Source organism: Lepidochelys olivacea, assembly GCF_965140295.1.
Source record: "Lepidochelys olivacea isolate rLepOli2 genome assembly, chromosome: 1".
Taxonomy (NCBI): Eukaryota; Metazoa; Chordata; order Testudines; family Cheloniidae; genus Lepidochelys; species Lepidochelys olivacea.
The window spans coordinates 13,009,151-13,025,747 of NC_140411.1; the positions used below are offsets into that span (position 1 = coordinate 13,009,151).

The following is a 16,597-nucleotide window of genomic DNA, read 5'->3' on the forward strand; positions in this document are numbered from 1 at the left end:
TCTCGCTCCAGATCCACGCCCCTCCAATTTAAAGGACCAAAACAGTTTTGTGCGGTACTTGCATTTAATTGTAAGACTGTCAAATCAATTTTCTGCGAAATATACTTTTGAGTGAATGTCCCAAGAGATGCCAATCTCCTAATGTCCTGGTACCGATTCCTTACCACAACATCATGGTCTCTCCCCAAAGAGGCACCCAGCTGCTTCTTTCACTCCCTGTACCACTGCCAATACAGGCTGTTGTTTTCCTCTGCCCTACTTAGTGGGAAGTGGGGTAGGGATGTGTGCCTGTGACATCTCTGTGTATTTTGTCATACTTCTTTTCGTTGTCACCAAATAAGGGATGAAGAGGCATGCCCATATTGCACATCCCTGAGACCAGCTTTTATAGAAACCCTGCAGTAATTTCTGCTTACTCTTGCTAAAAACAGATGCTATGGGAACATCCCTTTTGTTCATAGCTGTTACTGGCAGTAACTGCAGCTCACAGTGAGTGACATGTAAGAAAGAGGATTAATTCATGGCTTGCTTGTTTAGAGTATGTGGAGGGCAATCCTTCTACATAGACCCTAGAAGCAGCCTGCCAGGCAAGGTTTTATTAGCTCTGTCTGTTGAAGTTTGCAAAGAGTACCAGCACCAGCATATAGTGGTCCATCTTCATCTGAACAACCGCTGGCACCTATGTCTGTGGGCACTTCTGTGTTAAAAAGGAGGATGCCTGCAATCTATTCTATCATGATGCAAATTAGGTGCAGTTCTCAGGCTTTTTGTGAATTACTAATGTCATTCTTGCCAAATTTTGCATGCTTTGGGCTTAATCCATTAATGTTTCTTTAATGATGCAGAGGGAGTATTTTTAACAGATGTTGGCAGATCTTTTCATAGATATGCTGGTGCATGTATATAAATATATACCCATTTTTAGCAGAATTAGTCCCACAGAAACATGGACACCTCGTCATGAAGAGCACATGCAAAATGTCCGCAGATTTCATGAGTCCTTGCAGCAGGTGGAAGGGAATGCACAAAGGGCTGGAAGATTAGATTCCCTGTCACATTCATCACGTACTTCACTTCTAACTGCTCTCAGGTAAAGCAAACCCATGGCTACCAGTGTGGTATATGGCTTTAGGTTCACAAAGTAAATCTTGAAATTTTGCAATTCTTACATCCTCTTTTCAAATAAACTAAAATTAATATAGTAATCTTATGAAACTGGGGGTTAGTGGTATAGTAGTGTAACTTAACAGCAATATTAAAACAAGACTGGAATAATGAGGGTGGCTACAGGTTAGATTTGTCCCGCTTTGGCAGAGCTGTGAGAAGCCCCAGGACTGGATAGCAGCAGTGATTGCAAATTAAGACTGAATACTTAGCACTACCCATCTCTGTCATCCTGTAACTTAACTTACTCTATGTTACCAAAAGACCTCTCTGAGCTAAGACAGGAAAATGAACAAACCCTGTAAGCATTTTGATCTCTCACAAAATTCAAAGCATTAACTGATTTACATGAGGTTCCCTTTATTTTTTCCTGTTTGGCTCAGAAAGAATCATTTCTAAGCTGGGATTTCATGGATTAAATTTTTGGCAGGATAATAGTTTTTTAGCCTAGTTCTAAACCTTAGGAAAACCAAGGTTAATTAGTCAGGTATTTATATATTATGAATCTTTATGTTCTCTTACATGGCTTACAGAAGCAACTTGACTGAGCTGGATGAGATTCAGAGATACTTCAGTCAGAAATTAACCAGCTCGTTCCCCGACAATGTCTATGGCAGCACATTAAAGAGAAATCTGGAACAGCAGGATGGGGATTGCCAAGAGTTTGGGACCAGAATGGTAGATCCTGATGGACACCATCTTCTGGAAAAATCTAGTCACTTGATCTCTCAAGTCAGCACTCTGATCAATGGTAAGAAGTTACCTTGTTTGGAATACTTTACAAAGAGCCACGGGCACTAGGTAATCCCTTGTTTTAAATCCCCTCTTTAAAGTAGCCCCAAAACTCCTGACACAGTTTTTCCCAATCTTTAATTTTAAGAAGACCAACCTCTAACAGACAACTAATTTGTGCTGGTCCCAGAGGCGATTGCTCCAGTTCTGTAGTGGTAGTGTTGGAATCTTACCTGACACGCCCATTAAGTAACGTATATTTAAATATAACATTAGGAAGATGAGATTAAATAGTAGTTAGTGATTGGTTTCTGTCCTGTTAATTATATGCTAGCCTACCTAAATTTCCCTACATAATTTCACGTGCATCTGTTCTTCACTAGTAGTACTGACAAATTTTGTGCCACATTTATCTACAGAAGCGGATATGTAGCAGTAGTGAATCAAGTGAAATATCTTTGCTTCCCATGGTGATTTTAAAGTCTCCATCTCCTCATTCCACCCTGCCCCTTAAACCACCTATCGACTTACTGCCCTTCCTTGGCACTAGCCTGTTTGCAGTTAATTTCATATTAGACTAGTCGTCTGTGACCATTCTGATCCAGCTCCAGTACATTGTGATTAGCAAGTTGGCTGGGAATCCCAAGTGTCTGTTGTGCCTTTTTATAATAAAGTAGTGGATAGAAGAGAGACTGTCATCAGTATGAAGCAGGCTGTCTGCAGTATCTACCTCTGTCTGCCCTCTAGGATTCGTACTGTGCCACCATCTCCCATGGTACAGGGCCATTCCTTCTGGTATACAGTATTAGCATCTTGATTCTGATGCCACTTATTCCTGTTCTCTAGACTTTGCCATCTTTGTCCTGCTCACCTCAGTGTACTATTTTCTTTGCTTCTCTTGCCCCCTCTCCTCCACATATCTATCTGAAACTCTCTTCTTACCCTTTTTCCCAGTGCCGCCACCCCCGCCACTTATTGCATCCTCTTTACATCTTATTTTAAACCTGTTGTTTGTCTCCAAGAGCACTAATTTGACATTTACCTTGATGGTGAGTTCAGCTAAATGCCAATGGCCTAATTCCTGAAGGATTTTGATGAAATAAGGTACATCTGACTGGAAACTAGAAACTAAAAATAGATTTCCTTATTATTAAAATAAATCGTAAATGGCCAAGACATGGCTGTATCACAGGAGGCTATTTATATTTAGACTCCTAGGCCAATCAACCTTTCCTTTCCCCTGCTTCCTACCTTATATAGAGGACACATGCAACTCTTCATTTTTAATATTGAAATATATATATTTTGCAACTATTGCACTGTAACAAATCAGTGTTCTCTAGTGCCTTTCAGTTAGTATAAATATTTGACAATCATGTAAGTGGGTTCTCATATGATTTTTAATATAGAAATAGATAGAAGCATGCAGATTACCATCAGATATGCAAAACTAAAGAGTGTCAGTGAGAGCTATGTCCTCTAGCCCTGTTCCATAGGATTGTCGAAGCTACTGATAGAAAAAGTATCTAGTTCCCATCTCCTGTTTCTGTCCAATGTAGGATTGTTCCCTTGTTGCTGGTGGTTTTTGTCCAGACTGGTTTTAAATGTCCCAGCAATGGAGGCTGTTCAGTTTCTCTTGGGGGACTGTTCCACTAAAAGGCCTCAAAGTCAGTGAGTAAAAAAGTGTAGAAACTTTTCCTCATAGTCAACTTTTCTCTTCCTCAATTTCATCACAATGCTTTTCATTATTCTGCCTTACACTACCCTAAACAAATTCCTTCCCCTTCTCAGTGTTTGCGCCCTTCTGACATTTGTGAACTGTTATCAAGCACCATCCCCTTCCAGTTGTCCCCATTTTTATTTGACCCAAGCTTTACATATTTAGCTCTTTTAGTCGTTCACTGCATATGTGGTTATTCACAAGTAGTGCAGCTATAGCACTACTGTAGTTATAAAGAGTAACAATCAGAGTTGAAGCCTTCATCTCTTGTATGTACTGATGCTGTTTACCATCAATCAGATTTGCAGACTATAACGAAAAATACCAAAGAATCTTCAAATGTGCTTCAAGACAATATCAGAAATTCAGGCACTAAACATGCCCTTCATGTTGCATCAGATCAAAAGGATGGAGCAGTGAGAACTGAAATGCACCAAGACCAATCAAGAATGGAATCGCCAAATGTCCACACAGATGCACCACCTGTATTCTCTCTTGGAAGGTCTGCATTTAGGAGAGGTATGCTCTATGAATTTCTAGACCAAGCAGTCACTGAAAATGAGCATCCTGTGTCATTGGACCACATCCAGACAGAGGGGGATACACATGTCATCCGGTCCAACAGCGATGAAGAGTATGAAGAGGATGTCATAGAACCAAGGACTCTGAATGAAATAACTACTGTAACTGACAAAACCAGTCCCTGGTCCAGCATTGTATCTGAAGGGGAGCAGGGTCCTGACAGACAGCCAATAGACTTGAGAAATGAGAACCAATACTCAGTGGCTACTGAATATTTACAAAAAGGAGAGAGTATAAGAAGTAGCTCTTTGTCCAGTATACCAGAGAACAGCCACCCAAGTATGCCCAGCACTGCTAGATCCTATGCTAGTCCCTATATTGAAGAGAATGCTGCATGTGTAATGAAAAAAAGCGTTGAAGGTCCAAATAGCGATACTGAAGCAACTGATTCAGAGAGGTTTCAGCCTGCACATTTACCCAAAATGCATCAAGCAAATGTTGGATCATTAGAAAAAGAGAATGTCAATCACAATGGAGCAATTGAAGCCCAAGAAGCAGAACAAGACCAAGAGTTTCATGCAATATCTGGAGAACCATTGGATTTACCAGGCAGTGGAGATTTTGGTGTGGTCAAGACCATTGCTAGAGAAAGAAAGGAGGAAAGTAGTGAGTATTTAGATGCAGACTATCAAGGTGAGGAAGGAAATGAGTCTGATGAAGGGATGCATATTCAGAATTTATCTGCGCAGTCAGAGTCTACAAGAAATAGCGGGAACTGCTCTGATGAGAGCCATGAGGACCTGCCTGAAGAGTCAGAAAAGTCTGTGAAATCTAGTATTGTGTTGTATCCTTTTTTGTCTTTTTCATCAAGTGCAGTTTGCACGCTAAGAAATAGTGAGTGGCTCTATTAGAACATAATTGGTGATCACCACTATGACTGGGTTACATTTTCCTTTTAAACCTCTCTTTTTTTTTTGCGGGGGGGATTGTAAAAGTATCTGCTGGTGTAAAACTTAACAGGCAAGGATTCAACCTAACCACAATTGTGTGTTTTACCAATTTTTATGTGTGAACTTTCAAGCTCTTGTTTCAGCCATTGTCTGGCAAAATGCTTCTTGTTTAAACTGTTCCATTTTTTCTGATTAATTTAAATTAATGTTAAAGCTGGATGGAAACTGATGGATCCCCGAACACTGGGATCCCATGTTGGTCTGTCACTTGTAAGCAAATTAGTGTTAGTTAACCAGAGGGTTAGTCCATTTTAATCAAAAACTTAATTTTCAATTACAGTTGGCAATTAATACATGATCAATTCCACCCCTTCCTGCCCCCTTCCACCGGTATCTTCCCAAACACTACATGGAGCAAACTGGATGCAGCTTTCTTTAACTGGAAAATTGTGTCTTGAACAACTCTGTTGTGCATAGGTTTAGCAATAGTCCCCCAATTAAGGGTCATCTTACAAACTGCATGTGTTGTAATACTTGGGCACAATTGAATGGATTAGGGTCACAGTTTTAGTCCTAACTTGTATTACTTTTGGAATTGTCAAAATTATCAAATTTAGTTTTATTGAAGCCAGTACCACCTTGTGTTGTGATCCCAGGAGACTTCACAATTTGGACCTGGCCATTATTTGAATGGGAATACTTAGGGGCTGTAGGAAGTGGGGATTCAGTATGTAGCATTCTTCCCTCTTAAACCAGAATTGATGGCCCAGCAGCGTTATTAGGAAGCATTGTTCTGCTATCAGTCAAGTGATCTGTAATTGGTTCCTGACCATTTGTGGCCATTAATTCCCATGACACTTTGTGCAGGGATTAGGCGTATTAATCACAGTGTCTCAATCGCATTTCAGTCTGGCTAATTACATCCTGCCTACGTGCATTTTTCTGAACAGCTTGAACTGAAAGCTATTTTTCACTTCTTGCCAACAATTGTGTGATGTTGGTGTGCACTATTGCAGCTTGCCATGTTTCCTTTCTGCAGTTCTTCAGAAAAGGCAGCAGTTCTGCAGAAAAGGACCTAGGGCTTACAGTGGATGAGAAGCTGGATATGAGTCAACAGTGTGCCCTTGTTGCCAAGAAAGCTAACAACATTTTGGGCTGTATATGTAGGGGCATTGCCAGCAGATCTAGGGACGTGATCATTCCCCTCTATTTGGCATTGGTGAGGCCTCATCTGGCGTACTCTGTCCAGTTTTGGGCCCCACATTACAAAAAGGTTGTGGAAAAATTGGAAAGAGTCCAGTGGAGGGCAACAAAAATGATTAGAGGGCTGGAGCACATGACTTATGAGGAGAGGCTGAGGGAACTGGGATTATTTAGTCTGCAGAAGAGAAGAATGAGGGGGGGATTTGATAGCTGTTTTCAACTACCTGAAAGGGGGTTCCAAAGAGGATGGATCTAGACTGTTCTCAGTGGTACCAGATGACAGAACGAGGAGTAATGGTCTCAAGTTGAAGTGTGGGAGGTTTAGGTTGGATATTAGGAAAAACTTTTTCATTAGGAGGATGGTGAAGCACTGGAATGGGTTACCTCGGGAGGTGGTGGAATCTCCTTCCTTAGAGGTTTTTAAGACCCGGCTTGACAAAGCCCTGGCTGGGATGATTTAATTGGGGATTGGTCCTGCTTTGAGCAGGGGGTTGGACTAGATGACCTCCTGAGGTCCCCACCAACCCAGATTGTATGATTCCATTTTAAAAGAGACTTAGATAACTTTATTGTTTTAATTAATTAAAGAGAATTGCCACATTTCAGTAATGGTCAAAGTAATACCTATATTTCACATATCACCTTTTGTAAAGCATGTTGGATTTTTCAGAATAAGGATCTACAGGAGTGTCATATTACGTTAATGTTCTGTACTCTGTGGAAATATGCAGCAGAGCTGAGTGATCTGAATTATCTAACGTTCAGAGATTAAAAATAAATAGGATTATTTAGAAAATCATGGATCCATTAAGAGCAGCTTCTGTGATGATGCTGAATCTAAATGCATAACTACAGAGTTTTCTATCATTGTAAAACACTGCAAAATGTTATTGCTTAACAGCTCTGTTCAGGCCAGATCCTATTGTCCTTCCTAACTTCTTTCTTCCACCCCAACATTTGGAAGTCTCCATGAGAATGCTCAATATTTCTTCTTCTTGCCCATCTGCCACAGCTAATAAAGTAAGTATGGTGAACTCTTAATCTTTTACAGTCCTATCTAAATGACTGCCCTCCTCCCAGAGAAGATGTTAAATGGAAGTTCCTTCCTCCTTCTTTGGCTTTCAGGTTTTACATAAGAGATCCCATAGCAGTTTTCAAAAAGGGTAGGTGCGAACCTTGTTGTTCATGATGAACATTTCCCCTCTCAGTGAAACCAGTTTCCAGTGTTCAAGGCTGTGTTAGTTATGGTATTCTAGCATATATCATAGCTGCTGTATTTGCCTATGTAGTCACTGGATCTGATTCTCCTGTCCCCTAGGGGCAAACCAGAAATAACTCCATTGAAGTTTGAGATCTGCAGGTGCTCAGCACTTCTTAAAATCAGACCATTCCTACTTATGTGTCTTAGTATGAATTTAGGTGCCTAACTTTAAATACCTAGCTCTGAAAATTGGGTGCTTTTGCTGTGTTTTCAAAATTCTATGCACAAAAACGTATTTGCTTGCGATGTTCTGCTTTGTTAGGGAATAGGGGCATTATAATTTTCAGAAATTTTTAGGGTGTCTCTTTTTTTTTTATGGGGACTAAATATTGTTTGCATCTCGCAGTGAACACAAGAAATCAGTGTTAGTTTCACTGGTGCAGATCTTGGTATTGCAACAGATGGGCTATTTGCTACCACTTCCAGCAGAAGTAATGTGGTCATTCCTCTCCCTTTGAAACCAATGCGGAACAGAACGTTTACGTAACAAGGAACATCTTGCTTAGCTAAACAGAACAAAAACAGGCAGAACCTAATGGACCTGAAGTAATAAACTACCTGAAATTGGCAAACATGTTTACAGTATTGTCACTACACCTGCGATTGCTGATTTGAGTATTTATTTTTTCTGAAGTTTGCTCTCCATGTATTAGCCTATTTTTAGGAGTAAAATTTTCTTTACCAGTGTTACAAACATTGTTTCCCTGAAGTAATTAAAAATTCTCCTTCTCTGGAGCTTTCAGAAGTTTTTAGGGTCAGGTATCCTTTGATTTGACTTTCTATTTCTGTAATTAATGAATGACTTGAATGCAAGCTGTTTGCATTCAGCTAAGCACTCTTTTTACTCTCCAGAGTAACTCATTCCTGATCGTCATATAAATAAATATCAAAGAAGCCTCTCGGTTATAGGATGCTTCAAGGACTCAAACTTAGAGTTTGATTGTAATGAGTGGGCATGAATTTCCCCTTATTGTTTAACAAGATTACTTTTTGTGTTGTTTATGTATATTCTGGATGAAATCTGGAAGAATCTTAATGATATTCTGCTCAGAATCCATCCCCGAAACTCTCTTTCACTTAGCTTCTGTTGCTAATCTCTGATTCAGTTTTCAGAGTAGCAGCCGTGTTAGTCTGTATCCGCAAAAAGAAAAGGAGTACTTCTGGCACCCTAGAGACTAACCAATTTATTTGAGCATAAGCTTTCATGAGCTACAGCTCACTTTATCGGATGCATTCAGTGGAAAATACAGTGGGGAGATTTATATACATAGAGAACATGAAACAATGGGTGTTACGATACACACTGTAATGAGAGTGATCCGGTAAGGTGAGCTATTACCAGCAGGAGAGTGGGGGTGGGGAACCTTTTGTAGTGATAATCAAGGTGGGCCATTTCCAGCAGTTGACAAGAATATCTGAGGAACAGTCGGGGTTGCGGGGGGGGGCGGGGGAGAATAAACATGGGGAAATAGTTTTACTTTGTGTAATGACCCATCCACTCCCAGTCTCTATTCAAGCCTAAGTTAATTGTATCCAATTTGCAAATTAATTCCAATTCAGCAGTCTCTCGTTGGAGTCTGTTTTTGAACTTTTTTTGTTGAAGAATTGCAACTTTTAGGTCTGTAATCAAGTGACCAAAGAGATTGAAATGTTCTCCGACTGGTTTTTGAATGTTATAATTCTTAACATCTAATTTGTGTCCATTTATTCTTTTACGTAGAGACTGTCCAGTATGACCAATGTACGTGGCAGAGGGGCATTGCTGGCACATATCACATTGGTAGATGTGCAGGTGAACGAGCCTCTGATAGTGTGGCTGATGTGATTAGGCCCTATGATGGTGTCCCCTGAATAGATATGTAGACACAGCTGGCAACCGGCTTTGTTGCAGGGATAGGTTCCTTGGTTAGTGGTTCTGTTGTGTGGTTGCTGGTGAGTATTTGGTTCAGGTTGGGGGGCTGTCTGTAAGCAAGGACTGGCCTGTCTCCCAAGATCTGTGAGAGTGATGGGTCATCCTTCAGGATAGGTTGTAGATCTTTGATGATGCGTTGGAGAGGTTTTAGTTAGGGGCTGAAGGTAATGGCTAGTGGCGTTCTGTTATTTTCTTTGTTGGGCCTGTCCTGTAGTAGGTAACTTCTGGGTACTCTTCTGGCTCTGTCAATCTGTTTCTTCACTTCAGCAGGTGGGTATTGTAGTTGTAAGAATGCTTGATAGAGATCTTGTAAGTGTTTGTCTCTGTCTGAGGGGTTAGAGCAAATGCGGTTGTACCGAAGAGCTTGGCTGTGGACAATGGATTGTGTGGTGTGGTCTGGATGAAAGCTGGAGGCATGTAGGTAGGCATAGCGGTTGGTAGGTTTCTGGTATAGGGTGGTGTTTATGTGATCGCTTATTAGCACCGTAGTGTCCAGGAAGTGGATCTTTTCTGTGGACTGGTCCAGGCTGAGGTTGATGGTGGGATGGAAATTGAAGAACTGCTCTCTACTCAGCTGTTGCCCCTAACCCACTTCCTGTCCACATACACGATCTCACATCCCAGTTTGATGTTGCTTTAAACTCAGGCTGGCTGGTTCGGCTGGGGGTGCAGCTTTCACTCCTGTTGGTAACCCATCATTTTGCAGTAAGGACGTCGGCTAAATCATTTGAGTGCTGGTGGTTCTCTAGTGCCTTCCCACAAATCCCACGATGTGCCCAGATGGACAAACAAGTTCTCCCACAATTCACTGGGAAAGGATCAATGGTTAATGCTGAGCACCCCTGGGAAGTGCTGAATATCTGCAACACCAGTGCAAATCAGTGAGGGCTGAGGGGATTCCTGTCTTCACAGGATCAGACCTTAGGCAGTAAATTCCTCAGGGGAACGCTCTTGGTGATTTACAAATACATAGAGAGAGATCCACAACTTTGGCTTCATAAATAATAAAATACTGTTTGAATCTCCTCTTTATCCAGCTACTAAATGAGTAGTTAAAGTTAGAACATAAAAACTCAAGCCTGAATGAGTCCTTTCAGCCACTACAGTTCTAGAAATGACTAATAATAATAAGGAAGGGTGTTAACCAAATAGTGTTGAATTAGTCATTTTTCTCACTTTAAACAAGGTTAATTCCAGGGGTATTTTATTATTAGCATTAACAGTAGTATTTCTATATTACAGTAAGCATGCAGGCCTCACCCGATTGTGCTATATACTATCTAAGCACTTAGTAACAGAAAGTCCCTGCCCCAGAGAGCTTACAATCTAAATGGACAAGACAGACAAAAGGGTTGCAGAAAAGAAGCATTGTACCCATTTTATAGATTGGGGATGGAGCCCAAGAGAAAGTGACTTGCAAAGGGGTCACACAGAAAGTCTGTGGCGGAGCTGGGAATTGAACCCAGTTATCCTGAGTCCAGTGCCTTAACCACAAGATCATCCCTCTCCTTCCTCCACTGGAATTTAGCAAGGATGAAAACATAACTATAGGGTATGTAAACCAATGACAAAATTAGCTTCTGTAACAAGGAAGGATGTCAGTTTTATACCATAGGATATTGGTTGAAGTTTGTAAATAAAGAGGGAAAAAAAGGTTAGTATTTTTTTCAGATTTTCAAAGTTCTGACCCAGTCCTTCTCCCTAATGTTTACAAAAGCTTTGCCATTTACTACAGTGGGAGCAAATTTGGGCCCTTAAACATAAAGGTCCTTTCAGTTAACAGTATAGGAATTACAGTGCAAGTTCAGCACCTGTGACCAGTATGGGTAAAACCAAACTTTTCTAAATGTAGATTGAATTCATATAAAGGTGAACTGCAGAGCTTGAAACAATGGGGTTTCTGCATTTTTGTGTGGTCTTGATTAGGATATTCGGAATGTCAGTTTTGAACTCTAGCTTTGTTTTAGGCTTTTTTCAGAATTCATCAAACTTCAGAGACACAAATATAAGCTGCAGGTGTGGCTTTCTACTGAAGATCAACACCACCCCCCTCCTTCTCTTCCCCCCCCCCCCGCTTCTCACATGGCAGCTGGCAAATACCCCCTACCCAGCCTCTTAAGTGCCTCTGCCACCATCCATTCTCCTGATTGAGCTGCTTTTTGCCTTCCTGCCCAAAATGGTGGTGATATAAGAGAGTAGATGAGCAGGTAGAGGGACTTGACTGTCAACATGGAAGGAGGCAAAGGCACTATAGGAGGAGTCTGTCCAAGGACAGGTTGGTGATCTTTACTGAATGGAGGCTGCAGCTCAGATTTCAGCCTGAAGCCTGGCATCACGGGCCAGGTGTCTGAATTTTGCTGAGCCATATAAAAAAATTTAAAAAACACTGAATTCAGATTTTCACCACATCAGGCTCCAGCTTCCAGTCTTCAAGGCCCTTCCCAAGTCTTCTCCTCCATGCTTCTCTGGTCTTCTCTTACCAGTTCATCCTCTGCCCCTCTGATCTACCAACAATGCCAGCTTTGACCCCCCATTTGTCAACTTCTGCATCTCCATGCCTTCTTCCACTCTGCCTCAACATAGTATGAACTGATCTATGTCATATGCTCTCCTTCAAATCCTTTCTCAAGACCATTTCTGATGACCTGCAAGTTGAGCAACAGCCAGTGTTGCCTGATATTTGTTTACTTTAAACATTTAACTACTTTTTAAATGACTCAGAACCATTAAGTTTTGCACATATCCAGTCTGCATAACCACACAAACATTTATTCTTGACTTCCCTTCCCTCCTTTTCTTTCTTGCATTCGCTTGCTCCATCTTCTCTTAAGTTGGATCAGAAACTCTTCCAGACAGGAATCATGCATTCCTATATGCTTTGGCAGCATCTACCACCCTGTGGCTTTTTTGACACTGATGTGATAGAATAATAAAAAGTAAGGAGATTCCAGAATAGGATCTGAGCTATGAAATGCAAATTGAAGTTCTCTTCCTTTCATAGTTAACTGATCACCCCATCAGTATGAGGCCTTATTGAAAACATATTTTAAAAGCCGAACAGTTAAATAAGCTTTGTTATTTTTGCCTCCAAGAATATCCCAACGGGATAGGTAATTTATACTGAAAGCAGGATTCTACCCAGAATATATCTTTTCCATTCATATTCTAAACCCATTTACCATCAAAGCAACACAGCCTCTTGTGTCTCTTACCAGACCCTCAAAATATTATATTCCTATTCATGACAAGGATGGAACTCCTTAGCAATAATATAATCAGCCTTTCTTGCCTCTTATGATTATTCCTAGTTTAATGCTTCCATACCAATTACCACTTCCTGCCCCCAATTCTATACAACTAGGGACTTATTTTCCTATGCTCAAGATATTTAGAGAGCCTGGGCTAGGGGACTTATACTGTCAAAATTGTCATCATAGTGTATTGGAGAGAAATGTTGACATTCTTTCCCTTGTTGCCAAGGAAAGGATGCCCAGAAAGAAAGAGTAGAAAGGGTTGCTCTACAGTCCATGCAGATTATTGTAATCAATCTGAATTCAGAAGGCATAACACACACCAAGACTCATGGCTTCACGCAAACCTTCTACTGCACAGGCACCAAAAGTATGTGCAATGTCACTTTTCTGAACATGTAATTGTGCAGTCTAGAACTGTTTTCACACTTTTACTAATGCAAGAATAAAATCGGCTGCCAAACAAACTCACAGCACCAAGGTACATAATGTTTTCAAAGTTCTCTCTATTATCCAGACTTCTTTGACATTTAAACAGCCTGAGCCTCAAGATTTGAATAAAATATTCATAAGAGTGGTCACTTTACTGGTATCCCTGGCACACCGTCATTACATAATCCTGAGTTCGCCTGCAGTGTCCTGGAAAATCATGGTCATTTCTATAAAAGGAAAATCAAAGCATGATCTTTTTATACATGAGCCTCTTTCCTCTTACTGTTTTGCAGATTAAAGATGTACACTAATAAGGCTGTGCATCAGGTATTCACAGATCATGTGTGATTTTATTGGCTCAGAGACCTAGAAAGAGGAAACCAGAGCAGGTGTCAACCAACATTCAGGCCATGAACTGAACTGGCACAGGCAGTTTCTCTGGACAGGAATGGAGTAAACATAGCGTGGTTTCAAGTGTGTGCTCTGGAAACTATGCAGGAGGTTAAAATTGTTTTTATAGTGGAGTCACAATTTTTGATGTCAAAGGTGCATCATAAAAATGCCACATTGGTTCAGTATGCTTCACTAAGTTGCGTACTCGTTGCAAGGCACTAACGTATTTTAAACAGTAAATGTTTTTGTGCAGAGCTAGCTATAAAAGTAGATACATTGTCTATATGCTTATCCCCAAAAGTACAATGAAGATAAACCACCCTGCTTAACCTAATACTCAAACTTCTAGTATATTATGTGAGTTGAGAACATCTTTACTGTGCCCTTCATTTCTCAGGGTTTGAGTCAGATCTGCACATGTATAGCAACAAATATGGAACTTCCTCATCTCAGAAGATGCCATCTCTGCACCACAACTGTACCTATGGCAGGATGTGTGCCCTCCAAAAGGTGCATTAGTACAGATACATGTATCTGACACATCTCAAAAGGGGCATAGTATGACTTACCCAGCAGTAATTTACGTACATCTCTCTGATATTCACAGATCAGTGGCATGTTTTACAAGCATAATATAGTCCATATACTCTCAGAAACACACAAGTTAATCGCCACATAGCCCAATAGGGAATGGTCAGCCTACATATGATTTCTATCATTCTTCAGATCTGAGTTGTGTTCTCTTTTGGGCAATTTTCGTCTATTAATGACTTGTCCTAAATGTGACCTACGTGGCTCTGGGAAGAAGGATAAAGGAGTTTGAGGCGCAAGTGGTGTTCTCGTCCATCCTCCCCGTGGAAGGAAAAGGCCTGGGTAGGGACCGTCGAATCGTGGAAGTCAACGAATGGCTACGCAGGTGGTGTCGGAGAGAAGGCTTTGGATTCTTTGACCATGGGATGGTGTTCCATGAAGAAGGAGTGCTGGGCAGAGACGGGCTCCATCTTACGAAGAGAGGGAAGAGCATCTTTGCGAGCAGGCTGGCTAACCTAGTGAGGAGGGCTTTAAACTAGGTTCACCAGGGGAAGGAGACCAAAGCCCTGAAGTAAGTGGGAAAGCGGGATACCAGGAGGAAGCACAGGCAGGAATGTCTGTGAGGGGAGGGCTCCTGCCTCATACTGAGAATGTGGGGTGATCAGCAGGTTATCTCAAGTGCTTATATATGAATGCACAAAGCCTTGGAAACAAGCAGGGAGAACTGGAGGTCCTGGTGATGTCAAGGAATTATGACCTGATTGGAATAACAGAGACTTGGTGGGATAACTCACATGACTGGAGTACTGTCATGGATGGTTATAAACTCTTCAGGAAGGACAGGCAGGGCAGAAAAGGTGGGGGAGTAGCACTGTATGTAAGGGAGCAGTATGACTGCTCAGAGCTCCGGTACGAAACTGCAGAAAAACCTGAGTGTCTCTGGATTAAGTTTAGAAGTGTGAGCAACAAGAGTGATGTAGTGGTGGTAGTCTGCTATAGACCACCGGACCAGGGGGATGAGGTGGATGAGGCTTTCTTCCAGCAGCTCGCAGAAGCTACTAGATCGCACGCCCTGGTTCTCATGGGTGACTTTAATTTTCCTGATATCTGCTGGGAGAGCAATACAGCGGTGCACAGACAATCCAGGAAGTTTTTGGAAAGCGTAGGGGACAATTTCCTGGTGCAAGTGCTAGAGGAGCCAACTAGGGGGGGAGCTTTTCTTGACCTGCTGCTCACAAACTGGGAAGAATTAGTAGGGGAAGCAAAAGTGTATGGGAATCTGGGAGGCAGTGACCATGAGTTGGTTGAGTTCAGGATCCTGACGCAGGGAAGAGAGGTAAGCAGCAGGATACGGACCCTGGACTTCAGAAAAGCAGACTTCGACTCCCTCAGGGAATGGATGGGTAGGATCCCCTGAGGGACTAACATGAAGGAGAAAGGAGTCCAGGAGAGCTGGCTGTATTTCAAGGAATCCCTGTTGAGGTTACAGGGACAAACCATCCCGATGTGTCGAAAGAATAGTAAATATGGCAGGCGACCAGCTTGGCTTAACGGTGAAATCCTAGCGGATCTTAAACATAAAAAAGAAGCTTACAAGAAGTGGAAGGTTGGACATATGACCAGGGAAGAGTATAAAAATATTGCTCGGGCATGTAGGAATGAAATCAGGACGGCCAAATCGCACCTGGAGCTGCAGCTAGCGAGAGATGTCAAGAGTAACAAGAAGGGTTTCTTCAGGTATGTTGGCAACAAGAAGAAAGCCAAGGCAAGTGTGGGCCCCTTACTGAATGAGGGAGGCAACCTAGTGACAGAGGATGTGGAAAAAGCTAATGTACTCAATGCTTTTTTTGCCTCTGTCTTCACTAACAAGGTCAGCTCCCAGACCTCTGCGCTGGGCATCACAACATGGGGAATAGATGGCCAGCCCTCTGTGGAGAAAGAGATGGTTAGGGACTATTTAGAAAAGCTTGACTTGCACAAGTCCATGGGGCCGGACGAGTTGCATCCGAGAGTGCTAAAGGAATTGGCGGCTGTGATTGCAGAGCCATTGGCCATTATCTTTGAAAACTCGTGGCGAACAGGGGAAGTCCCAGATGACTGGAAAAAGGTTAATGTAGTGCCCATCTTTAAAAAAGGGAAGAAGGAGGATCCTGGGAACTACAGGCCAGTCAGCCTCACCTCAGTCCCTGGAAAAATCATGGAGCAGGTCCTCAAAGAATCAATCCTGAAGCACTTACATGAGAGGAAAGTGATCAGGAACAGTCAGCATGGATTCACCAAGGGAAGGTCATGTCTGACTAATCTAATCGCCTTCTATGATGAGATTACTGGTTCTGTGGATGAAGGGAAAGCAGTGGATGTATTGTTTCTTGACTTTAGCAAAGCTTTTGACACGGTCTCCCACAGTATTCTTGTCAGCAAGTTAAAGAAGTATGGGCTGGATGAATGCACTATAAGGTGGGTAGAAAGTTGGCTAGATTGTCGGGCTCAACGGGTAGTGATCAATGGCTCCATGTCTAGTTGGCA

General features: G+C 41.8%; 1 protein-coding gene across 4 annotated transcripts in view; it reads left to right on the plus strand.

Annotated features, from left to right (window-relative positions):
* Positions 1 to 16,597, plus strand: part of C2CD3 (C2 domain containing 3 centriole elongation regulator) — a 92,064-nt gene that overhangs the window by 60,347 nt on the left and 15,120 nt on the right. For 3 of the 4 annotated variants that reach the window (XM_084620153.1, XM_084620154.1, XM_084620155.1), the window contains 4 exons: positions 926 to 1,090; positions 1,698 to 1,915; positions 3,917 to 4,982; positions 7,203 to 7,311. In XM_084620153.1, the coding sequence (XP_084476279.1) occupies positions 926 to 1,090; positions 1,698 to 1,915; positions 3,917 to 4,982; positions 7,203 to 7,311 (1,558 nt within the window). The remainder of the gene's footprint in view (positions 1 to 925; positions 1,091 to 1,697; positions 1,916 to 3,916; positions 4,983 to 7,202; positions 7,312 to 16,597) is intronic. The other variant, XM_084620152.1, reaches the window with a different exon arrangement.